The 27,713-nt window shown below is 32.3% G+C and overlaps 1 protein-coding gene across 4 annotated transcripts in view; it reads right to left on the bottom strand.

Moving 5' to 3' along the window:
* Positions 1-1,017: 1,017 nt before the first annotated feature.
* The window catches only part of Rcd1 (Reduction in Cnn dots 1), a 31,579-nt gene continuing 4,883 nt past the window's right edge, over positions 1,018-27,713 (bottom strand). Inside the window, exons 3-11 of one of the 4 annotated variants that reach the window (XM_074172848.1) lie at positions 25,672-25,933; positions 20,523-20,802; positions 20,147-20,444; positions 19,895-20,042; positions 17,523-17,625; positions 14,944-15,018; positions 11,300-11,431; positions 8,739-8,978; positions 1,018-1,916 (exon numbers count right to left, since the gene is read on the bottom strand). In XM_074172848.1, coding sequence (XP_074028949.1) covers positions 1,147-1,916; positions 8,739-8,978; positions 11,300-11,431; positions 14,944-15,018; positions 17,523-17,625; positions 19,895-20,042; positions 20,147-20,444; positions 20,523-20,802; positions 25,672-25,933 — 2,308 coding nt within the window. In that variant the 3' untranslated portion in view covers positions 1,018-1,146. Of the gene's footprint in view, positions 1,917-8,738; positions 8,979-11,299; positions 11,432-14,727; positions 15,019-17,435; positions 17,626-19,894; positions 20,043-20,146; positions 20,445-20,522; positions 20,803-25,671; positions 25,934-27,713 lie in introns of all 4 variants that reach the window. The other 3 variants (XM_074172846.1, XM_074172847.1, XM_074172845.1) reach the window with 3 other exon arrangements.

Here is a 27,713-nt window from a genome sequence, read left to right on the forward strand (position 1 = left end):
TAAACACAGATAGTTTTTGTGATTTTTAATTTCTTTGGAAAGTAACCTTCAATAACTGATAGGTTCACAAGAGTGGCCAATTCACTTGCCATTTCTTCGACACAGTCTTTCACGGCACTGCTTCCTATGTAATAATTTAACCAAATATAAACTAAACCTTGAATACCATTATATGTATTATTTTTAGTGGACTTTCATGGTCCAAATTCTTTCTTTAGGTCTAATTAATGAACTTAACGTTTGTTGTTCGAATCTAAATCTAAATGAAATTGGATTATGGCATCTAATACCGTCCCACTATTTTTTTCGTAATCGGTATTGCCCATCACTTAATAATTTTTACTCCTCAAGATTTTTATACAATCTACATAATACTGATTTCTCAATAATTTTAGCTTAAACTGGTAAAAACTGAAATTGTTCTATAATTTTTAAAATTTTATTTTAAATGATGGTTTTTACTTTGTCAATTTTCGCATTATAAGGTACTAAACCTGCTGAAAAAAAAAATATTAGTTTACTTATCAGTGGCGCTGATTATGATTTAAAAATTTTATTGATGATTCCGTCAAATTCTATTTGAATTATTCAAAACATCTTAACAAAGTTCAAAAATAAATCGAAGCAAAGAAAAACTGCAGTTTATAGTTGATTTTTATTAGTTCTGCGGATTGAGGCAGATAAGTATTTGTGAAATTATTGGCTAATTTTTTTGTAGGCAAAATTATTTAATACAAGTTTACTAATAACACGTTTTTAAGAAAAATACTTGGAATTTATGCAGTAACCTAGCAGAGTGAACTTCATTATAAGTTTAATTTTTTTAATTTGGTGGTAGGTGAAAAATTCACAAAAAATTATTTTTATACAATATTACCACAATTATTTTTGAGAATTGGAGTTACTCATTTTCTCATTACTATTTAGACTCTCAGGTTTTTTACAGGTTAAAATTAATAATAATCGTAAAATGCTCAATGGCCTGTAAAAACAACTAGGTATATCCATTGAAAACACTTTTTGTTTCGGGAAACATTATACTTGAAAAATGATTCCAAAACATATCAACTCACAATAATAAAAAACATCAAAAAATAACAGATCTAAACTAAACTCAACCTCAATGAATAAAATTCTGCTATTAAATCACTCTAGTTTCAAATTTTTCGGAGGAATATAGTCTGGATCCCCATCATCTGCAATGTCAATAACTGAAGATGGTCTCTTTGTTATCGAAACACCTACACTACTTCTATTGAATGCCATATCAAGTCTCTCCCCAGAATTTTTTGGAATAATCTTGATATTTTTAATATCTGACGTTGATAAATTTGGTTTGGGTACTGCTGTAGCCTTAATTTCATTCTCCAAATCAATCAGTTCTACAGCAGGTGGTGGTTCGGTTCTTGGTATGTGACCTTGTGCACTTAAAACTTTTTTAACTGTGATTTCTGGGGATAAACATTGTATTTTTGAGTTTGCTTTCAAATCATCAACATTTTTTTTCGAAGACAAAATTATTTTAGTATATTTTTGGGCTGGTTTATTGAACGATAATGGAGTAGGTTTCCTTATGCTTGGTGTGTACACGAAACTACCTTGACTAGTCGGCTGCTTATTTATCACCATAAATTTAGCAGGGGTTACTGTTTTTGGACCCATTGTGGATAAAACGTTAGCAGTAGATGTGGGAATACTGGTTGTTGTGCTGGCTAAACTGCTAGGTAGGTTTGTGTCCAGCATCTGGTTATCATCAGCAAATATGATTGGTAAATCCATGATATCTTCGGTGGTTAAATTTGTAGGAGGTGGCAAAGAACTTTGAACATTTGGAGGTTGTGCGAATAAGGGATTCTTGACTGGACGAGGTGGTTTTTGAGTCATGAGCTGTCGTTTCGCAGTGATGAATTTAGTTCCTAAAAGAAATAATGTGAATTGAGAACTCTCGAACCAAGAAATAACTTTTATTTGGACAGTGATACCGCCAAATCTGCTCCATATATAATTTTTTTTCAATAAATAGATTTTTTGGCTTTGCAGTTAGCTTTTGCTTGAAAAATTCTGAATTCTGGACCTGTTAATTTGACATTTTTTTAAGAAAAGAAAATCGGGTTACATCAGAAAATGTCTGAGGGGTAAAGTTAATCAATTTTCAATTTTATGCCCCCCCACCATATTTCAACTTTCTACGAACTCTTTGAATGTCTCCATTCATTGATTTTTTTTTAATTTTCACTTTATCAATTTGAACGGAACATGTTCAAACTCCGTAACTCTGATAAATGCAATGCATGCAATATTTTTGCCAGAAAATATTTTTGTTGGCCTATTTCCAGAAAAAAATGCCTCCAGAAAATTGGGATGTAAAGTTCTAGCATTCCAAATTTGATCAGAAACTGACTCGGACTTAGTACTATTTTCTCTGTGTAAGTGAAATGTATCAAATGTGTGGGTAATTAATTCTTGGTCAAAATGTATTTGAACAGTATACAACTTTGAAACAGTACACAGACAAAGTAGTACATTATAATTGAAAAGCAAACGCACTTATTTAATTAGTCAGTCACTAAGTTTCTGGTTAAATCTAGAATACTAGAAGAATTTTGCGCAACAAAAATAGAATTTCTAGAGGTGTCCGTACTTGTTTTCTCTACTATAGGTCAACAAAATTGTTTATTGTACAAAATAATGCATGTAGGTTTCGTATTGTGAAGATTTGTGCAAATTGGTGAAGTAAAAACTCGAAAATATTCAACGAAGTAACAATAGAGAATTTTAATTTGGGGAGGAGTTATAAATTTAGAAGCTGAGCAATTTTTTCTTGAGACACTTTAGATATTTTCAAAGGTAATCTGTTTTTTGAATTCCTTCAAAATATATCCAATTTGAAAGGTTCATAGTAGCGTGCGATAACTAAAGTGGAGTTCATATTCAGTTATTTTTCAAGGTAAAACTAACGGCTAGAATTTTTTTTAGTGATGAATCATTACGTGCTAAATACGGTAACAACAACCTGGCAGGCATCATCCTCCAAATCTTTGAGAGCTTAAAAATATCAAAGAAACTATGATGAGCTTGAAATTTGGATACAATTTGGTTCATTTATTTACCAGGTGAAACGAAACATGTGCAGTAAATGAAGTATTATAAATTTTGTTGTGTAATGTTGAAATTTTACTACAAGTTTGAGTGGAGGTATTGAAAAAGTGGCGATTGTAACATAAGTCTTTGACAGATGAGGGAGAGTGAGTGAGGGCCGTAATTTGAATGAATTCTTTGGTGCATTGATACAATGTACATAAGTTTTCAAAAAAGTCTTAATCATAGGGCATTTAACTATCAATTTCATAGTCTGAAAAAAACTAGTTTGGATACATTAATAATACCATCATCCCATATCTGACCTACACCAAATTATATAAGACTTTATTTACGATGGCAGATGCAAAAAAACTTGAATTGATGTGTGCTGGGGAGGAAGAGAATGGGGGATCCATTGTTCATCCAGGTGTCCATTAGGGTCACTTCTCCAGATTCAATGTACAAAGTTGTGTCACTGGGCGTGCATCAGTTCGCACATGAGAATTTTTTCAGTATAAAAAATTCTATCAAGAAAAAATTGTGATAGCAAATTGTCAAGAACAATACGTGGTAGTAAAATTTTGATTCCTGTTAAGGTGCGTATTCACAAAAAAAGCGAGCACGAGCGAATAAGAGTGAACGGGCATTCTGCATCAATAATCGTCTGGTGAGTACGGACTAGCGAGCGAGCGAACGTATGATTGTTCGCGTTCAGAAAAGATCGAGAATAAGGCGGTACATCAAAAGGTGCTCGCACAAAGTAGATGGATCAACTACGACTACGAACTTGAAGATATTCGTTCTGGTGTGGACGAGACATCAATATGTCGAGCAAACACGAGCGAACGTGAGCGAACACGAGCAAACATACACAAATGCTCGCTCATGCTCGCTTTTTTGGTGAATACGCACCTTTAGGGAAATCGACCGGGAAAATCATTGAAATAATTAAGCTTATGGGGATGCTGCCCTAAGTAAAACCAGAGTCTACGAGTGGTTTTCACTCTGTTAAAGTGGAAATATGTTGATTGTAGACCAAACTCGTTCATGATGTCCCTTGACATCATGAACTGACGAGATGAGATGTTTAGAATATCATGCAGTTCAATTTAGAGGATTTTATCTGAAGATTTGCACATGAAAAGAGTTGCGGCCAATTTTATTCCTCACTTTCTCATAGGCGAGCAAAGGAAGCGTCTACTTTAGGCATGTTTTGAGTTGCAAAATCAGCTGAAGTTTTTTCCAATGTGATTACTGGACATGAATTGTGGTGCTATGTACACGACCCTGAACAAAACAGCAATAAAGTCAGTGGAAGACACCTGTCTCTCTTTTTCCCAAACAAGCTCGCCAAGTCAAACATCAAGACGGAGTTCATTCCCTCGGGTTAAACTGTCCACCAGAATTTCTGATTGAAGGATTTGAAAATATTGTGGCAGAATATCTGGAAGAAAAAGGTAGACATTTAGGGCACAGGCACAGTGGTTCTTTCATCATGACTAGTCGCCAGTTCCCAACTATCCCCTTCGTAAAGAAATTTTTGACCAAAAACTACATGACACCGATTGTCCACCCCTCTCCTACTCTCTGTGACTTTTTTCTGTAAGGAGGTTAAACAAAAATCACTGGTAACCCTGAAGGACATCACAATTAGTAGATTAAAAAAGTGTTTTGACTATGGACGAAGCGTTCGGAGAAGTGAGTCGTGTTTAAAAGAGAATAGTTTGAAGGTGATTAAAATTTGGTGTAAAGTCATTTAGGAATATCATAGCTCATAGTATCTTTCCCCTCACTTGTCGAGGACTTATGCCAGTGAAAATTGATTGACATTCACCCCACTTTTTTATGTTCCTTACAAAAACATGTAAAATAGACAAAATTTATTTCAACTTACAATACTGCACCCTTACCGATTCACCTGGCAGGTACTTGTGCTCATCGAAATCGCTTGTTTTTTTTTCTTTCACTTTACAATGAATGAACTAAATTGTATTGAAGCTTCAAGCTTACAAGACAACTTGATTGGTGGAATTGGAACCTCATAAAATAGAACAACTGTGTGGAAAAGCCAACTACCAGGAAATATTCTGAACTTTGTTTATTTAGAACTAGAACACCATTCAACAAGTACTGCCGATCACTGAATAGGGAAAACTAAAATTCAAAGAAACTAAAACATTTAATTTTATAGCTAACATCTAAAAAGTATATAGAGAAATTTTTATATTTCCTACAAACTTAGTAACATTGACGTGACTAAAAATTCCAGAACTATATTTTAAGTGTGATACCTTACCTTAAAGAAATCTCAAGTCAAGTCTATGCAACAAATAACCTACTCAACTCATAAAAATTTTTGAACTGCGTGTTATGAGTGAATGATAAATATTACAATAACCCAATTTGTTCATCAAATCAGATAGTTTTAATAGTTTTTATAAAGGATGATAGAGCAAGCAAGCGTGATGCTCCCCCGCCCCCATGCGCACAAACTCATTTTCAATGTAAACCCCACTACAGCTCTTGCAAGACATACAAATGTTCTGTACAGAGGCGTATCATTACTTGTCCTCCAATGCTGTAGGCGTTTGGCATTGTCTGAGTAATTTGTGTTGTTTCTGAAAAAATATCATTGCCTAACAAAAAACCAGTCATCAAGAGTCAGGCACGTGAAATAATTGAAGTTTTTGATTATTTTCAAAGTGATAAACGTGAGCCGGATACATTATCAAAATAATGTAACTTTCAAGTTGGAAGATGTAAGGAAACTAACGGAGCACGAGTTTGATCAAATCACTTCCGAGGAATGGCAAAAGCGATGCCGACATGTAGTAGATATAGAGCTGAAATATTGGGAAAATGAAACATTCACACACGTTCAAACAGAGGTAAATGCAATGGTTATAAATTTAAATGACAATAGCAGCACAAGTACAATCAGCAATGAATATGAAGAAAATTTGTATTCAGCTAGTGACTGATGAAAGTTTACTTTTGGATAAGTGTATCATTATATAACATTTTAATGAACTGTACTACTACTTATAATACTGAATAAAATATGAAAAGAAATTAAAAAGAAGTCATGTTCCTTTTGCTACTCTAGAAGTCATGTTCCTTTTGCTACTCTAATTAAAACTAATTATAGGTGTGACACTGGCCGGCAAGGGGTTTATCGTAATCCAATAGTAATTTAGTAGGCAAATCGCTTGCCATCAGCCGTGGCATGTACTGTGTAAGGATGCAATAAGTATAAATTAACTTGAATCAGAATTAAATCAGACTTGAAATCCTGCTATCATCAAAACATACTAGTTTATCTAGATCTAATTATTATCAACTCAAGTTCTACAATTACTGATATATAAAATGCATTATATCATACTGGGTGTACCAAGATACACGCCAATAGTCAACATGTTGAGGGAATTGAAATGGATGTCATTAACGCACTTTTACTGCGATAGTAATAAATATGGTACCGTACAGTGCGGAATTAATATTTGATTTCAATCTTATCAAAAAAGTTCCTTATATGTTAGATAACGATGTCTTGATCGTAATCAAACCTTGTTTAGTGTTTGATCATGTTTTTTTTGTAAAGCGCACATGAGCGCTCACCGCATATTTAGAACATTTTCTGGTTATATGCGGAAAGCGCACTTGTGCGTCTAGCATTTTGAATTGCAGTTTTAAAATGTTTTGAAATTCAAAAGTAAAAAATCATTATTAATAAAAAAAAAGTTTTATTTTTGGACGAAAAACGAAAAAATGAGATATCTAACAAAACAAAGCACAAGAAAAAAACAAACAAAAACAATTCACGGTAAGCTCAACAACAATATTCTTGAAAACATGGCTCAAGACATAACCCTCGTTTTTGTGGACACATCAAGCTCGTGCCAACCTTGGTTGGGTATCAATGTCCGTTCTCAGGGAATATAACTACTTCAATATCACCTATTCAATACTGAAATCTAAAATACCTGTTTCTCTATTCAATAAATTAACAAAAAGGTTAGAGCTCCATCCTTACAACCTTCGAACTAACGAAAACTTACACATCCCTCGTCATTCGTCAGCCATGTTTAGAAAATCATTTTCCTTTCTTGCTGTATTTTTTCATAATACGATTACTAAGGATCTCATGAAATTCTCGAAATCCACATTCAAAAAGAAACTAAAAGCAAAATTCAATATGTGATCAGAAGAATTAAATATATACATTAAACTATGATCCTGTTGTATCTAACAATTTGTCTCATCACACAATCTATTTTTATTTGGTCCAGTTATTTTTATAATGCATATTAGGTTAAGTGTAAGAGTGGCTAATAGCCAAACTTCGCCTATTATGTAATATTAAATACGGAATAAAGTCGATTATTATTATCAAACAATGATGAATTGTGTCTTTTCGAATGTTTTTTTGACGACACATACGACACTTTTTTCCTAGAGTTTTCCATTCGTTATACCTATTTTAGATGGTAAATGTTGTGAAACTTCTGGGGTAGGTTCAACTAATTTTTCCGGCAATAATTTTTCAATTACTGCTAGTCGAAAATCATAGAATGATATATTTGGTCTATTATCATATTTTCTAAATAGTAAATAAGCATTTACCAGTAGGAGGTGAATGACGTGACGTGAAGACCCAGAAGAACTCAAAAAATGAGCACAGTGCACAAATAAATAAAACGTATTAGATACACTGGTATTATTATGCCTTCTGTAAACTACTAGCAAACCGATGCTACCTAGGAGCGAGCGATTTATTTGTCTGAGAAACGAATATTGTAGGAATCTTCTCCACATATGTCCAAATATGCGGAGAAAAGTTCATAGCCCAATCGTACGTGCGGGATTATCTAAGAGTTCATTATAATTTACAGGACTCAGGACGCTCAAGTGCGCCGTCCGCATATATCTTTACCTAACTAAGCCGCACGTGTGCGCCTTCCGCATTGAAAGTGTTAAAAGACTATGTGTACTATCAAACAATGGTACTGATATATAAGATGCATCACTATCTAACGCCGAACTACTTGAGCAGAAAAATAACATATAATGAAAATTATCACAATTATAATACCAGAATCAACCGAAATATCCATGTAGGAACCAAAAATAAGAAGTGTACTGAAAAATCTATTCATCATGCAGGAATATTAACTTTCAATAATTTAGATCATGGTATCAAAGATTGTAATTCAATAAGTCAATTCAAGGGAAGGTTCAAAATGCACATAATGGGTGAGTGATTTTGATTTGATTTTATTTTATTGTTATTTCTTGAGTTCAATAACTTCATTACTATTCCAAGGTTTTTAAAGTGTTGTGTTTGTTGCTATACTTTGGTCTTACCTTTGTTGCCCACCTATGTGTAGATATTTCATATGAGTGGTTGAAGTTTATTATTTGTGATTGCAACCAGTCATATATATGTATATATTTGTAATTCATAGTTTGAATATTTTGACATTAGCCTAATGATAGTTAGGATCAAACATACTGTATATTAGCTTATGCAAAATAAAGGAATAATTAATATAGAATACTTTGATATACCAGTTCAACTGAAGAAGCTACTTTGTAGTGAAACACATAAAAACAATTCACGAAAACTGTTTATTATTATGGATAAGAAAACTTACTATTAGGTTTTGGTGGTCCTCTTTGTGGACTAAGTGGCAGCAAAATCGGCGTACCGCCTGTACCTTTCACTGTCGAACCAGGAAGATTCTTCAATTTTCCGTCAGGCAGTAGTAACACATTATTCATAGATGGATGTGCACCTTTAACCGAGTTGATTAGGGTTATTTTCGATAAGTCAATTGTCCTATTTTGAATAAGTTTTGCTGTCGTGCTGCTGTTTAACGTCACATTTTCAAGAACTGAAATGAAAGTTATTAATTTCTTAGAAAACATTTTCTACTCTGTGATGATAACATCAAAACTGATTTTATTTTACCACTTAAAACATTTGATAACATTCAACTATCATAATGAATAAGTAAATGGAGTATCGAAAAATAGCTTGTTGCAGCATCCAGAACTGAAAACAATACATTCCCATGAATCGTGAGATGAACTAATATGTTTTTGTTTCAAATAACATCATATCACTTCTTATTGCTAAAATCCAATTTATTCTGGTATCTCTAATTGAACAACTATACTTAACCACGTGGTGATTGATATAAGAAAGGTTTTTATGAAGTATTTCCTGACAAAATGATAATATATTTTATTAACGTATACTGTTATAATATTTAATGTTCTAAAATCCTCTTCTTGACACGTTTCTAACAGTAAAAGAATTTAATTTTTCTTGAATAAGGCAATTTAAAAAAAATTACAGCAGACAATGAAAATTTCTTTGGACTATCACTTTTTTTCTCTACCTGGGAGCCATCTGACTTGTCCATTTCTTCCAAGTCTCCGAAAAACTCTGCAGCCTCAGGGGCTTAATGAGTTTTTTCACATCTTTTTCATGACACTCATCAATCAATCAATCAATAATATACTTTATTGTCGGAAGATTAGTATCTTATTGACAAAGTCTTGTAAAAGAATTAAATGAGTGTCATAAAATATAAAAAATACAAAATACAATACATGACAAAATTTTAAAAATACAAACATAGAAATTTCACAAATAAAACATTAAGAAGTTTAGGTGAACATTGAAAAATCAAGAATTTTTAGGTTATCATGGTAGAATTCATGATTCGATAATAATCTCAAAGACCTCTTCTGTAGCTTAAATATCGTATTCTGTAAATGTAAATTACAATAGCTCCAGAAAGCTATTCCATGGCGAATATGAGATTCGATCAGTGCAAAGTAAGCCATTGTAGCTGTAGTGTACCCTAAAACTAATCTTATACTCTTTAGAACTAATCAATTACAGATAAATCGACCTCAAAATTTGAATATTGAAAACATTACTATAAAATATTCAGAAAGCACCAAATTTCTAGGGCTTCATATTGATGAATTCTTGAAATGGAACAAACAGATTGATTATACAGCTAACAAATTGAGCAAAATTTCGAATGGACTAAGGGTGGTTCACAAATATCTCAAAAAAGAATCAGTAAAAATTTTATATTTTTACTGATTCTGTAGCTAGATAGCAATCATATTTTGGGGAAGCAATAGTAATATAAATAAAATATTTGTAATTCAGAAAAGAGCAATCAGAATGATGACTAATTTGAAGTATAATCAATCGTGTAGATATGTCATCAAGAATAATGGGATAATGACGATATATGCTCTTTATATTTATGAATGCTTGAGTCTGTAGCTAGATATGCAATCATATTTTGGGGAAGCAATAGTAATATAAATAAAATATTTGTAATTCAGAAAATAGCAATCAGAATGATGACTAATTTGAAGTATAATCAATCGTGTAGATATGTCATCAAGAATAATGGGATAATGACGATATATGCTCTTTATATTTATGAATGCTTAATATTTGTATTGAAAAATAGGCATCCGTTCTTTAACAATATTAATCAACATATCTATGGAACAAGAATAAATAATTTCGTGCTCTCTATACATAGGTTAACCATAACAGAAAAAGCTCCTCATTACATGTCAATGAAGCTGTACAGTAAATTGCCTAATCGAATCAAAGATTTGAGGAGCATCAAGAAATCTAAGAAAAAAATGAAAAAGTATTCAATAGATTCAGAACCATATAGTGTTAGTGACTATTTAGACCAAACTGAATTATAGAAATGTATATGTATAGTATGTGTAGTTTTTTTTTTTTGACATTATTTCATTCCATGTTGTCTGTGTACAAGCTGTAATAGTCGCCATATTTTTGAAATAAAGACTATTATTATTATTATTAACAATAATAAATATGCAGTGTCACTATTTTTCGGGTTCGAAGGCCGTGGATTTTTGGAATTTTTTCCTGACGTTTCGCTGGCGCTGGATCAATATCCGATGATATTAATCCAGGATGTATAAACCTCTGAAGAAGCTAGCCACTCGCGCCTGCGACAGGAAAAAATTCCAAAAATCCACGGCCTTCGAACCCGAAAAATAGTGACATTGAAAACCTCGGCCGCGAGCGCCTTAACTATTTTGTCAATAATAATTAACAATATTATAAACCTGAAACAAAAACTGATTTCGAAATACATACACATGTTTTTTACGCATCTCAGCAACAAGAAAACGTTACCTTTAATTCCTGAAGATGAAGGTTTGGGTTGGGATGGTGGAATAGTCTTAATACCGCCCTGTAGTAAAGTTGACAAATTTGAGGTATTTCCTTGCAGAACAGATCTATTAAGTCCATAAGCTTGCATTCTCGCTGAAAAACACTGCTATTGAGACAAACATTGATTCTGACTTTCACTACAACATGCTTGTGCACCAATAATACTAGGTATGTTCAAAAAATAAGGTGAATCTTCATTTGTCTCAAAAAATAATTATTCACTCATCAATTTCTATTTTGACCCCTTCAGAGTAGTCCCCTCTCAGATATTGTGCCAGCGTTTTTTCAACCCTCGAAGCAGTTCTGATATGCACTTTTTGGTATGTGCTTGAGCTCTCTCAGCGATTCGGTTTTTATCAACTAAATCGTCGCAAAACGCCGTCCTTTCATAAATCTCTTCAAACTTGGGAACAGGAAAAAGTCGCAGGAGGCCAAATCTGGTGGATACTGTAGCTGAGGTATGATTACGGTGGCTGAGGTATTGAATTGTTTTTCCACAATACCGGACGTTTTCTTCGTATTGCTTGTCGCAAGTGGCGCATAACTTCAAGATATCTCTAATTGACCATACGACCACGTGTCAAGAACTCCTGATGCACTACGCCACGGTAATCGAAGAGAACAGCGAGCAAAACCTTGACATTGGATGAACTTGGCGTGCTTTTTCTTTCTAAACCACTGAAACTGTGAACATGTGTTCGAGACGAGTGTACCAACATAAAATAATTAAAAAAATGCCAATCGAATGTACGTACCCCGCGAAATTTGAATATTTTTCTTATTTTTTGAACAGACCTCAAAAGTTTTGAGCATGCAACAGATCTATGAATTTTTCCCTTTCCTTTTCCATTATACTTCATTTTTACCGAACTAATAGTATAATATTTGTACTACAACCTCGTCTATGCAAAATTTGAAAATTTTAAATTTCATAATTTGAATTTGTGGTAATATAAACAAAATGAAATATCCAACTCAGTTACAGCCCTTAATCACAACTGTATTATTTATTTATGTTCTGATATCACACAGGAAAAGGACTTTCAAAATGGATAATGTTTTAGTTGGTGAAAAACATACCAAGAAATTATTGTTATAAATTGTTTTCTAATGAACTTAATAAATAGAGCGAACTTTGATGAACCATGCGTTATTTAGTGTAACAGTTGTATTTCTTATTGCAGAATTGCGGGTGCACTAAAGGGGAGGCCGCAGTGAATTATAACTTATGCAATTTATACCAAAACAACATTAATTTGTATAGTGAAAAATTATTTAACCACGACACTGCTTGTACGACATTCTTGATTTTTTCAAAATGTTTATAGGTTCTTCTTCCGTTTTTTTTTTCGTAGAATTTAAAAATAATACCAAGGATAAGAGAATGCCGATAAAACACAAATCACTATTGAAAATGGCGGCGTAGAAGCAATTTTCTCCAAATTCAATATGGCGGCACTATGATGTCATTATTCTATGGAAATATTAAACAAGTTGATGTAGTGAGAAAAAATAAGAAGTTTGCTTAATTTTAAAGGAAAATTTTGATAATCGAATTCATTCATTTTTAATTTAATAATTTTTAATTCATTTATCCCAAAAAATTCAGTAGGAACTTACTTTTTCACTCGCACGGAAAAATAAACATCTTTGACATTTTTTGTAATAAAAGAAATACACTTCAATGTTACAGATTGAAAAAATAACACTTTCTATTGAGATTTTAGAGATAAATTAAGTGAAAAATGGCATTCAAAAAATACGTAAGAAGTATGAGTAAAGGGGAAAATTTATTATCATAGATGAATAATACTAGCTGTAATATGTAGAGGCACGGCAATGGTAAGATGCTAAATTTTTTAAATAGTGGTTTACAAGAGTCCAGTGGACGAGACTTGTCCATACATTGAAAGACTCTGAACCTTAAAAATGCAGTCAGTATATGCAGAGTTACCCCAGAAGGACAATCCATACTGCAGCTATGATTGTACCATTCCATGATATATGAATTTTATAACTTCAGTAGAGACAGTGTCTCGCAGATTCCGAATTGCGTAGTTTGCACTGCCAACCTTTACGCATATATGCCTCCCACATTAGCTTTTGATCCAGGAGTATTCCTAAAAATATACCTACCTGGCAATATTCCAGAGTTTCACCACACATATTGATGTTGTTCATTAGATCTGGATTTGAGGTACCGTTTTTGGGTAAGAAATTGATAAACTTGGTTTTCTTTATATTGCCGACAAGGTAATTGTCGCTACAGTATTTACTGAATTCATCACATGCATAATTACCCAAGTTTACAAGACTTTCGTTTTTATGCGCTAGGAGTATATTTGTGTCATCAGCGTAAAGTACCATTCTATTTGGTGTGGTACACGTATCGTAGATGTCATTTGAAAATATAAATTGGACCCCTGGGACACTCCTAACTCAGTTTTACAGTCAGATTTGCTATTATTTATTACTGTCACTTGCGTACGATTTGTCAAATATGATACTATCCAATCATGTGGTAAATCACGAATTCCTATGCTGTATAATTTACGAAAGAGAAAGTCATGGTTAACAGTATCAAATGCAAGAGTTAAATCATATAATATACCTAGTACATTCTTCTTGTTGTTAGGCTGTTCATAGATAAAGTCGAGAGTTTGCTCAATAGCCGTTGAAGTTGATTTAGCTTTCCTGAATCAGTTTTGGTTATTAGAGATGATATTGTAATGTTCAAAGTAGGAGATCAGTCGGACAAAGTAGGTAGCTTCAAACGCTTTGGAAATTTGATTCTGAACACAAATAGCGTGATAGTTTGCAGCATCATGTTTGGAACGGTTATTTTTAAATATTGGAATATATTTTGATTGTTTTAGCTCCGGAAAGATACCTCTTGAAAATGACTTGTTTATGAGATATGCCAGTAGTTCAAAAATTAAACCCACAACTGATCTCAAAACTCTTCCATTAATGTCATCAATTCCTGTCTTTGAGGTAGTTTTATTAAGATTGTTCTCAATTCATCTGGCGTTATAGGCGTCATTGAACAATGAACATATCAAAAATACAAGGAACTAACCAAAAATGTTATTCGACTACTCATATTTTTAGAAGAAATAGAGAGGTTCAATTATTATTTGAAAAATTTGATGAGCTTTGTTATACAGGTAAATTTGGTTAGCATAGAATCATCTACGGATTTGAAACCTTATCCAGAAGGAAGTTATTGAAAAAATGAAGTATAATGAAAAGCAATTATATTTACATCCATTTGTTGAAGATTACCCGTACAATTGAAAAGCTGGCATTCTGGTGTATTTATTATTGCTGTGTTTTTCACAAACAGTGCACAAAAACACAAAATAAGACTTGTTCTCCCAGAAACTAACCTGGCGTTGTTGATAAACTTTTTAAAGGTGATGTTGTTGGTGTTTTATCTGAGCTGACAACTGGTTTGAGTGTTCTTATTTTTTTAACGCTAGGGTCAGTGGTTTTTGGAAAGTGTTTATCAGGCTGAGAACTATCAGTAGAAGATGTATCGGGTGTGGGAATTTTGGGATAGGGAGGTGGAGGACTAGGAGTAGGAGATGAAGGACGCGTGTTACCTTGAGCCATTTGCTGGGCCCATTTCGCTTCAAGACCAAGACGGTTTTTTGTTTTTGATCCTGGTGGTCGACCAACTGAAAAAAAAATCTACATTAAAATCAATTTTAAAATTTTATTCATTAAGCAGAAATTATTTATAAGATCCATTTTATATAAAGGATATTTTATTGTAAATAAAATTATCCGGAATATGGAGTAAATTCAAAATAAAATGAAGAAAAAAAGTATATACGAAATACAAATAATTTTTTTCAGTAAATTTATATCATAATCTTTTATGAATCTGTTAGTTTCTTATATTAACATGCTGTTGGGGTGATTATTACAAATCGGTTTACGTTAAAATTTACCATAATTCAAAAAAATGGCTGCATTAGAACATTAACAAAATTATATTTCATTTTTGTCAGCGCACATTGTAGTAGATTTCTTGAATGCTCTTAGCGTAGCAACTATACCCCCCACTGAATAGTTCAGATTTGAACCTTTACAATCTCTAGCTCTACATTGATGTCAAGTTTTCACTAAGGGAACAGATATTCAAGATCAACTCAACAAAGCTGGAGAGGAGTCTGAGAAAAATTGACTCCCGTTTGTGTTTAAAAAGTGATAGGAATGGTGAAAATAGATTAATAGCATAAAGAAAGTTTACTACGAGAAACGGAATGTATATTAGGAAGACTGATAAAAATTTTTTAGACTGTTTTTTGTCTTGATTTTGTAGGCACACTGGCTCAAATTATACACATTATCAGGAATTCAGGAAAATATTCCAACGTTTTCAAAAAACCTTTTATTAATACCAGAATTTTTTTTACTCATTTTATAACTTGCAAACCGTACAAAACTCAGAATTAGCTACAGTTCAGACACTTTTGAATCCGAACAGGTACAACATAGTATCAAACAAACCATTAATTTCTGTAGTAAAATACTGACTGCACTTTAAAGATTGACCTAATCGAACTCTGGAACACAGGCTTACACCTAAACACAATTTTGTTCAATTGACCATATTCGATAAGGAATAGGTGGTGGCCGGGTTTTATATTTCATTGTTGTCACCAACGAATTTGTGCCAATTCTTTCAATTCCAATCTAACCCATTAGATGGCGCCACATAAACTTTTTGTAATTCAGTTGAAAAATTGATCAGGAACAAGTGGTGGCCAGGTTTTATATTTTGATTAGAAGTTTCTAATAAATGAAAAAGTTCAAATATAAGAAAAATGTCTGAATTGTTATTACTTATGATATTGACAGGTATGACGGAAATCATATTAGCCAACAATGAAATATTAAACCTAGCCATCACTTAATTCTCGTCCAATATGGTCAATTCAAATAATTCTTTCCATATTAAATTGAAATTCATTTGCAAATTCCATTCTGAATATGCAAAGATAATGATAATTTTGAGCAAAATCCTATATTCTGTACATTGATTTTCTTTAAAAGTTAATGCACCTCTAATTTTGAAGAACTGTGTACAATATTCAAAATCTTTGTTTTTTGTTGCATATAAAGCAATGTATCTAAAGATATTCACTATATTCAACTCCTGGAGTGCAAATGAATACATTTTTGAATCTGCTGGAGATATTCTTAGCACATCCTTATAAAGTGTATACCACATATTTTAATTGTACAATAATTTTAGGTTATCAAAATATAACACTTCGAAAAAAAGAGTATCATCTCCGAACCATGTCACTTGAACTCGAGTTATATTGTTTTATTTCCTCTACATTTTTAAACATTGAAATAACAAATTCATGTTTGCAAGAGTAAGGGTCGGTACTTTACATCTCTGTTGAAATCATGATTAGTAAATCAGAACTGTTAAATTAACCCTGTTTAAAGTACCTATGATTAGCAAAAATCTACTTTGTGACATTGATGTTACCTTAAATTTGTGTACGGTTATATTGATAACTTTTGCAAAGGCAATTACCAAGAAAATATATTTTACAGAAATACATAGAACACCGGGTAATCAAACTGATCATTATCAAATATATTTGATTGACAATCTGTTATGCAGTTAATTGAGACAGAGCCACTTTTAAACGTGAATAATTTTTGATCAACTGGTGAAGTCCTTGAATTCAAGATTGAAAGATAATCATTGTTAAATCTAATTTAATGGAGTCACAAAGTACCAGCCCTTAGACAATTGTAAAATAGCATGAACAAATTTTTTTAGCACATTTCTTTGAGAGCTGAACCATGCAAAGTATATGATGGTGAACAAAAATAGAAACATTTGTTTTGCGTTTAACTTTTGATAAGAACAAAATAATCGAAGAGAAGTACTGTCATCAATGTATATAAAACACGTACTTCAGTTCACTGGAATTAACTTATAAATATTTTTGATAGAGCATTGTAGACAATATTTTCCTTGAAAGCCAAAGGAGCAAAATAAATGAAGAATGGTACATTCTTGTTTTGTTCACCCTCAATCAGAACGAATTGTCTTATTTGTAACCTGGTCGAGTAGTCCTAGGTTTTGGAGATGGTGGTTCACTATCCAAAGAGCTTGTGTTAGAGTTGTAGCGCTTTCGCTCAGGTTTACCTTTTTTAACTGGAATGTCAGGAGGTACATGGGTAGGAGACTGGCGGATTTGGGGAGGATATGGAGACAGGATTATGCCGCTTATGAACTCGCCTACTTCATCCTGAAAATAAGTTATGAATAGAGTTATTCTTTCAATAATTAAAGTTTTCCAACATATATCCTTTCAACTTATGAAACAGATGATACTAGAAACATTCAAATTGAATAAAAACAATTGTAACTTTGTTCAGCCTTTGATCTTTGTAAATTTTCTCGATTTTTTTCATTATATGAAACTAAAGCTCAAAAGCAACAAATCGTTTTTCTCTTTATTATGCTTATTAATTTCCTTTGTGTAATTCTCTTATGAATGTGTCTTTTTACAACCAAATTGTCGTTTAGGGTATTATCTGAATAATTTTCTATAAAATAACCTAGCGTATTTATTATTAACAATGTAGTTTCATTTACACCATTACTTCAATAATTTTTTCATTTTTTATATATAATTATATCTTTGAAAAAGGAAGGTTTTTAAAAAAGTGGACAAAAGACTATTTGAAATGGGATCCTTATCGCTGTCCAAAATTCAATTTATTGGTTCTGGATTAAAAGTATGTTGAGTGGCACTACATTTTTCTAGTTTATGAAACAAGATACAGTGTTCTTTCAAACCAGTCTTAATAGTTTGTTTAGTTTGAACGTTGAAACTTTTTTTCACAGTCCTTATAAAGAAGAAAAGAGAATTGAAACTTTCTATGTTTTTTACCACTTTCATTTGTAATTAACGTTACTGCAGTTTCGTCCTATAAGGACATTTTCAAACTTATACATACATTAAGTCTGGAAACCAGCAAGGTCTCCAGGCTTAAGTGTTATGGATACATTCTTATGGGATACACTGAAAAATAAAGTTTATGGTCAGTGGGAATATCAAAATAGTTAGTACCTTCAACACAGCATTGTTAGAGAGTTTGGAAGATTGAGGAGGAGGGAAATTAATCGTGCGGAGAATAATATTCGAAGAAGGGCACAGTTGTATTATCATGAACAAGGTCAGCATTTTGAGCATTTGCTGTGATTTACTTTTGTCTTTACATTTTAGTTAATTATTGTTTTATTCAAAGTTATATTTTCATTGAAAAGGACACAATGTCTAATTTACCTCATACACACCTCATTTATCAAATTTTGATTGTTGATTCTGTCTCGGTATTTTTTTATTGGATTTTCAAACGAACCAAACTCGGTGAGATTTTGATCCAATAACTTGAACATAGTTCGATGTGGTTATTGTCTTTCGGGATACAAGTTTAAATACATTTCCGATGTCCTAACACTGTTTCTATCGTATTTGTAATAAATTTGTATCATATCTCTTTTTTCTTCATTCGTGAAAGCCATTTTTCGCCAAAAATTCAATGACTTGTACAATAACAGAATGTCATTGAGTATAACAAATTGAAAGACAAATTTAGAAACATCAAAGTCAAAGCCTATTATGATAAGAATTTTTTTTTTCAATATCTCCAATTTTTCGAAAAAGAATGATAACTTATGATACATCATTGAAAAGGTAAAGTCTGGTTCTAATCAAAATAGAAAGAATCCAATGTAGCGCCCATAACAAAAAATTAAGTTGGTGATGGTGGCTGGAAGATGAAACGTCGTAGCAAGGAAACAGTGACAATGTGGAAGTGCAATTTATTTTCGGATCCTTCGAAAAATAAAGCCAGAAAAAAAAACCATTTTCCGAAATTTCTGTTATTTCCGTATATCTCCGGATTTTCTCGGAATTTCAGAACTTTCTCAACAGAGGTAAATGCGCAACTTTGCCACAATTTAACAATCTTCTTATCTCTCATAGTTTCCGAGATACCAATGGTGATGATCAAATTTGAAACACCCTGTATATATTTTGATACTATGAATTCAGAATTACTGATAGTTCTATTTATTCTGAGATTTGACTGTTAGATAATTGACACTAAAATGTATTATCAACATAGAAAACGATTGAAGAAAAAACCATTTTATTCCAGATTTTAATTTTTGTCCAGTATTCATTTTAAATGAATACACCTAGTTATTTTTTATTGTGGTTCCCTATCCACTTAGCATGTCAAGTTTGGAGATGGTTTGTGTTTGGGTTATTAAGTATCTTGATGTTTTGTAATGATAAATTTTCTAGGTTTCTTAATAAAAATCATAAAAGCAACTTGATCATCTCAACGACAACATAAAAGTTTATACTGTTTATATAAATTAGACCTTTGTTTTCACAGAATAAAATATCATCAATCGAACCATTCTTATTATAACAAATTAATACTTCAACTTTCAATAAAAAAATTGAAATAATCTGCTCCAGTTATAAATTTCATACTTACAACAATGCATCTATCTATAACACTCTGTGTTATTCCTTCTGCATTCTTCTTCTTCTTTGTAACTCTCAAATTATCATCAGCAGAACCAACTACAATCAATCCCGTCTCTACTCTCATTCTCTCTCTTAGTTCTTCAAGATCTTCTTGCCTTAAAAAATATAGTAGAAAAATCAACTTGATACACAATATTAAAATAAGTGGTATTTTAACAAAGCACTGTACTCTAGTAGAAATTTTTATGAAAATACTCACGAGGATGTATTAGAGCATTGCCCAATAACAAACAATACTGGACATTGAAGTTCCAATAAGTTATCATCTGGTTCACCTCTACTACCTTCTGCAGTTAACAGTGAAAAACCTATACTGACAACACACATAATGTTTTCAACTTGAGCCACTTGGAGAGCCAGTGATGCACCACTGCCAAATCCCACTAAAATAATATGCCGTCCTGGATAATCCTCCCTGACATCCTGAATTTTACCTCTTGTAACGGAAAAAAGCTGGTCAAGTATGCTGGGCATGGCCATTCGATGACTAGATAAACCTGAAATCAAATTTTATATGAAAGACTAACTCATAGCTAAATACATTCCACACATCTATATAATTATATAACACTAACCAAAGTTTGTTGGAATAGTGACGACAGTAGCCAGATGAGATAGTAATTTTATCCATTTGTGTATCATTTTAGTGATGACAGGCCCTGTGGGAACAATGACTAATACTGGATTTCCAGGAAGCTTTTTTGGTTTATCCTGCATCAAACTTGAAGCTAAAGGATCCCAGTATTTCTCAAGCAGTGACATTAAATTCATATTGTTCAAAGAACCTATTCGAAGTGAAGAACTTGACGAGTACATCATTTTATCTGCAAAGGCTGGTAATTTGTATTTCAATGTCTAAAAAAACAATATTTTATGTCATACTAGATCGTTATTTTAGAATTTCACTATTTTATGGAATTGATCTAGTGTCCGACCGAAACTGGTTTTTGCGACCGAAACTTCCTTACAAGGATTATGTTTTGAGGGAAAAATAAAGAAAACGTTATTATAATCAGTCAGTCTTTATTTTTTTTATCTTTAAATCAAAACGTTATGCACTCTTCGATATTTTTACTTATTGATAATCAACATAAAAAACCCTTATTCAAGAAAAAATATTAATTGCGTCTCAAAAATACTTAAAATAGGTGAGGTGTGTAGGTGTAGATTCTTCTTTTGAATATTATTGATGGGTTTTCATAAACATAAAATTACTTATTTCAGTTGATACCTAATATCACAATAGTCACGACATGATTAGGCACGTGGAAGCGGTAAAATATCTTCGTCAATTGTATGAAATTCAACGCGCCGAACATGACCGATCACAGCGCGGGAACTCCCGAATGCAGTTTCGGTTTCGGTCGTAGTTTTGGCAGGTTTGGCGCCGAAACCGAAACTAAACCGAAACCCGTTTTTTTGCCGAAACTCGACCGAAACCGAACTTTCGGTCGGACACTAAATTGATCATCAAATAATGAGAGAAAATGGAAGCGATTGGTATACAAGGTACCATAATGAAATAGATTAGAGAGTTCTTGACTGATTGTAAACAGATCATAAGGGTAGAAAATGTTTCATCTCCCGCTATTGTTACTGCATTTGGGGTGCCACAGGGGAGTGTCTTGAGACCTCATTTCTTTCTAATTTATGATATAAACTATTACCATTATTGTGATTTTCTTGACCTTATTGCAGATGACACAATATTATGGTAGTAACCTTCAATGTGTTATTAATAAACTGAATAAACAACAATAGTTACTCATTTCAACTCTAATAAAATGAAACTCAACATAGGTAAAACTAAGGCAACGATAATAACTAAGCCTCACAAACATAGCTTTTCTTCAACTTCTGAAGATGTCAACTTGGTCGGCGAAACACATGTCGAGAAGAGTCTTGTATTTCTGGTGATTGGGAAAAGTGCTTGTTATGGATTTATTATACACCAGAGATTCCAGTTTCACATTTAATTTTTGTATATAAATACCAACACAAATTACTTCAATCTCTTACTGGATGGCAATAGAATTGAATATTGGAGTATTGAACGATACTTGGTGAAAATCCATTCAGTTCGAATGTTCGGTACCCCAATCGGACAATATTATGATTCCAGAATACAAGAAGGTGCAGCTATTTTTGTTAAAAGCACAATTACTTTCCAGAAGCAAAATCTACTTGAGGTTAACTCTAAATTATTGAATAAAAATGCAAGTCGTGTTGAGAGGATTATTCTCTTTATTAGCGATCCTGCCAGAGTAATTACTAATACCGCCATTTGTATAGATAATACAATTACCACCCTATTGAAAACAATTTTTTCTCACCAGAACAAAAATGCTATCTCTTGTTGCACGTTTCGCTAACTACGTTAACAGTTTTCAATAGATTAATTTCACGCCAGAGGTTTCAAATTTTACTTATCAAGTCATAATTACCAACCTAAATGAGAAGGAAATTTCTGTTGAAACTTTGGAATCCTGCCTCTTATCGTGGGTAGTAGTTATTAGTAGAGAGTTAAACAATGTCAACATATTAAAATTGAAAAACGGAGAACCTCACTTGTTAATTACAGCACATATGAGAGACAAGATTGGAATTTCAAATCAAAATAAATCTGATTCGAGAATAAGTTTTTAAAAATTTATATTATAAACAATTAAAAAACTCGAAAAAATATGCCTACGATGCATATCTTTGTGAATCCAACAATAAATCAAAAAATACCTGCAAAATTATTAGATACAAATTACTTCCAGAGTAATTCAGTGAATTAATTCATTATTTTCAATTCAAGTACATTATTATCCAATCAGGGAAAAAATGTGTTACATGTCCCCAATTGGAAAGTGTCAAATGTAATTAAATTTTCATTTTATAAAGGATTTGATGATCTTAATAAATGAAGATCAAAGAGTTACATATCATATATGAGTTCAACAAATATATCCAGTCCATTTAACCAATATTTCTCAAAATTTAACTTTGCACACTTAAATATATTCAGTATATATCTTTTTTTTTGGAAATAGAGTAGTAGGTAAACTTCCCAAGCGTTTCGTCTGCTACTACGGCAGACATAGTATGTGCGTTGACTGCGAAGAACTATATCTCAAAGTCCCAGCAACAACTGCCTACCAGCCCACTTTTTTTTATCATGATTCCAGCCTATGTTCTTATATCTATTGATATATTTTTACATGTCAGTATTTGTTCGTTTTCAATTTGCATTATTATTGTATATATCAGGTTGTATTCTACTAAAATGAAGATTATTATTAATATATACGGTTAAGGTATACTGACGTATACCTTTTTAAATAAAGGAAAACTAAACAAAAACAGTGAGTACCACAGATACGATAAATGAAAGAAAAATGACTTTCACTTACATCCCATACTCAGATCACATCACAAAAAATCACCTCTGTATGCAATGGACATATTTATTCAACTTATTGCCTGAAAGCATGAAATCGGAAACAAAAATAAAAACTTTTAAACATAAACTGAAAAAGTTCTTAATCCAAGGAGCATTTTATACTTTAGACGATTTTATTCAAAAGTTTGGGTGATTCATTTTCATCTATGTAGTATGCATTAAATGTATTGTTTTTAATATGTATCCATCCAATATGTTTTAACTTTTGTGTGAAATTGACTATTGTTTATGTGTTTGTACTTGTTGTTTGTTTTTCATTTTTTTTTGACATATCTCATGTTGTAAGAACAAGCTAAAGAGACAAATATATTATCTATCTATCTATCTATTATTATTGTATTTCCAACTTAGTCCTAATGTTCCTGTGCCGGCAAAAAGACATTGAAAAATCAGTTTCTGATTATAAATTATTAATAACCTTCATCAATATCCGCCACTTGAAAATAAGGTGATAGCTGTCAGGGTATAAACATTTACGTAATTAATTCCCTTGGAACATGAGAAACTATCAATATCTGTTTGAATATCATTTCAAATTTTGAATATGGTTGAGAATATTTGATGTTAAATGAGAATCAGATATGTGATGGAATTGGTCAAGTGTTTTCATACTGTCAGTATAAAACCTGTCCTGACAGACAACCTGAAAAAATGAACAGATAGTAAGATTAGAAAATCGAATAAAATAGAAAAATATAGGACCAAAATATTCAGATAAGGAAAAATATGTATAAATAAATGATATCATTCCACTGATGAGACTATTTTATAAAGTAGATTTTTGTGCAGTTTCACATTGAGTGAATCATATTCCACTTACTCAATGTCTTATTTTGAAGACTTTTTTTCCTCCTTTTATGACAAATCAAGCAATATCTTGTATTTTTATTTCTGACATTATGTTGGTACCACGGCAAATATTCATCTATTTAATTGTAATTGATAAATTTTAATTGTGATAGAAGTTTCTAGATTCAATTTTTTTGCACTGAATAAAATTAAAATTTCAATCTTCACTGTCAGATGTTGAATGGAAACAATGATAATTTGGGATATGTAGTCATAGCCACAATAAATCACCGCAGGTTGAAGTGGAAGGTGAAATAGACCTACTCACTTTGGAACATATAGCCATGGTCCAATGAAGAAACTGGTACTGAATCTGTCAAATGCATTGCTGCTAATTACTACTGGAGATGTCAAAATGTCAGTTTTTCCATTACACCAGAGCTACCGAACCCAGGTAACATGGTTAGATTCTCATTATCAGAAAGTATGGTTAGTTAATACTGTTTGTGTAATTATTTACAGTGTTTTAATATAATATGAACGATTACGTTTCAAGGATAATTTCTTGGGAAAATTCCAAATTCAGAAGTAACTCAGTTCTATTTACATTTCTGCCCTTGTCTTCCTATTCACTGACTGCAATTTGTTAGATATAACTCAGCCAATGTTCCATAATCTGATTTGAATAATAGTATTGTTGTAAATCATGCCCTAAAGAAAATAACGCAGGCCGCCACTGGTAGCTATAAACCAATTGTGACGTGGCGAAGAGCGCGCTCAGTTCGACCGACATTTCTCGGTTGTTCGCACCGAATCGATGAAAATCCCGTCGAACATTCCACCATCTTCGATTGAATTCCGAGGAATATTTCAGCGCCTTCCATTGCCAAATATAAGCGCCATCCACTCGCCCAGAGTCAAGTGGAAGTTACAGTGCGGTACTCGGAGCGATCTAGTAAGGCGATAGACATTCGAATAATAGTTGAAGTTTTAGTTGAAGTGTTTATTGTATTTAAAATGAAATGAAGTTAAGATTGGTCAACCCATGGGGACAAACATAACAGTATTCCCCTATGTAGTAGACAATCAAGAGTTTGACAGATAAAGATATTTTAAGCATAACATTTTTTTTAATCTATATCTTTTTTGGTTTTTAGTGAACATTCCATATTTAACTATGAAATTAATTAGTTCTATTGAGAAAGTTGAATATATGCCTCTTGAAGTTGAAGGTCTTTTACTTACTAAATTTCATTATAATTGTTAACTGGTTTATAAGTTTGCAGTCTCTTGTCACTGAACAACACGAGAAAAAAAGAGAATTTTTTATAGATACATTGAGTGTTCCATATACTTGATAACATCCTATTAGTTGATTCTACATGTACTTATGTAATCCAATGTAGACTTCTATGACCAGAAAATAAATTAAACTACAGTCGAAAGGAGAATAAAGTGAAATAATATTTCTTGAAGGAAGAACATACCTGTAATATATCAAGGTAACATGCTAAATAGTGAGGGCCAAGGTTGTCTATAAGCAGTTGATGTAGCCACTGTGTGATTTTGGGGTCCCAAGTGACAGAAGCGAATAGGCGTCTCACTCTTTGCACTGCTTTATCAATCACATTTCTCCTTAATAATGGTTCATTGTGTATTCCTTTTAGAGCCAATTTTGCCAAATTGAAATTATTCAATATATTCGTCATACTACTGAATACTTTATGTTGACCGTTACTCCAATTAATCCTGAAATCAATAATAACAATTAAATACGGAATTGGAAGGAATGATGAGAAAATACTTCTATCAACCCTTATAGTTTGTTGTAATGAACAATTTACTACGTCCTCTAGGCCTCAATGGAAATGAAGTACTGAGCTATGCATACGACTCAGTAAGAATGCAGTAGGCCTTGAACCAAGACAGAGGATCTTCGACCTGGACCGAACATATAGATAGGATAAAAATAAAGGCGGCGGTAGGCGTTGATGCTAGCCAAAGAAACTAACGGAAAGACATGAGAGCTGAAACTAGACATGGTGTACTAGCTCTCACCTTGAACTGACAGTAACTTATGTTCCTATGATCTGGTAGCCAAAAATAAAGCAAATGACCAATACTAACTAACTAAGCAGAGTGTGAAGACTTTCATGTTTTGGAGTTACAGGGGTAGCAATAAAAATTAGACCAACAGCACAGAAATGAACACAAATAAGTCAACGTTTTTCAGGCTTGTAACGACAGAAGAATCATAACTAAGTTAAAAAATAAAAAACTGAAGATATAAACGGTGCGAATGTTTCAGTCAGAACCAAAAAATTTTCGACAGATACCAATACTACCAGTCTCTTTAAAGATTTTTGAACATATAATTTACGAACAACTAGTACAATTTTTTGATTTAAATAATCTTCTGAGTGTTCATCAATTTGGGTTTCGGAAAGGAAAATCGACAGCTGTTGCAATACATTTTTTTACAAATAGTATAAAAGACATCTTTGACCACCAAGAAAAATATGTGAGCATTTTTACAGGCCATACTTCATCATTGGATTTTGTATATCACTCAAATTTGTTGACCAAATTAGATTTTTATACAGTGAGAGGTGTCTGTCTAGACATGATGAAGCCATACCTTAAAGAAAGATATCATGTTGTTCATCTGGGAAACAACAAGAGTGAAAAAAAAAATATTAAGAGAAGTGCCACAAGGATTAATATTGTGGCCACTTCTGATTTATATGAACTCATCAGATATAGAAACTATATTGTATGCAGATGATGCAACCTTGAGTAAAAAAAATATAAATAGCATGTGTAGTAAACTCAGTAAGACAGTTTTTGCTATCAGAAGAATGAAAAAAAACAGTAAATCAAAGTGCAGCACTTGCAACATATCATTCACTTTTTCATTCAGTCCTTAGAGGTATGGCATAATCAAATGGAGTAATGCATCAAAGATATGTCTTGATAAAATATTTGTCATTCAAAAATCTGCAGTAAGAAGCATAATCTCTGCCAATTACGATGAAAAGGGTTCGACCAATATTTATGAAACTTAAAATAATGACCCTATATTCAGTTATTGTTTATGAAAATCTCCTTCTTGTTCAACAGAACTTGTGAATAAAGTTGCTCACAAGGATATACACCAACACGATACAAGAAATAAATCAAACCTTGTTTCTACAGCTTATAGGTTGAAAAGAACAGATAATATAGGAATTAAGCTATACAATGCCATATATGTTGAATTTCGTAACTTGCCATTCAGAAGATTCAAAACTTATTGAAGAAAACATTAACCAAACATTCATTATATGAAACTGATCAACTTTTCGAAGTTGTTCAAGAAGAAAGAGGCACTTCTGAAGTCACCTCCTGAACTTGTACTCAACTTTAAATAGATATACTTAATATGTCAGTTATGTGATTTATAATTTGTAAAATACTCATGGCTTTATATTTTAGTCAATTTTGATAAGATTGGAATTTCACCTTATTAACTTGTATTTTTTGTAAATCT

The sequence above is a fragment of the Leptinotarsa decemlineata genome, unplaced genomic scaffold (genome assembly GCF_025532065.1).
Source record: "Leptinotarsa decemlineata unplaced genomic scaffold, Ldec_3_MD MMD2_tig00000199_RagTag_RagTag, whole genome shotgun sequence".
NCBI lineage: Eukaryota > Metazoa > Arthropoda > Insecta > Coleoptera > Chrysomelidae > Leptinotarsa > Leptinotarsa decemlineata.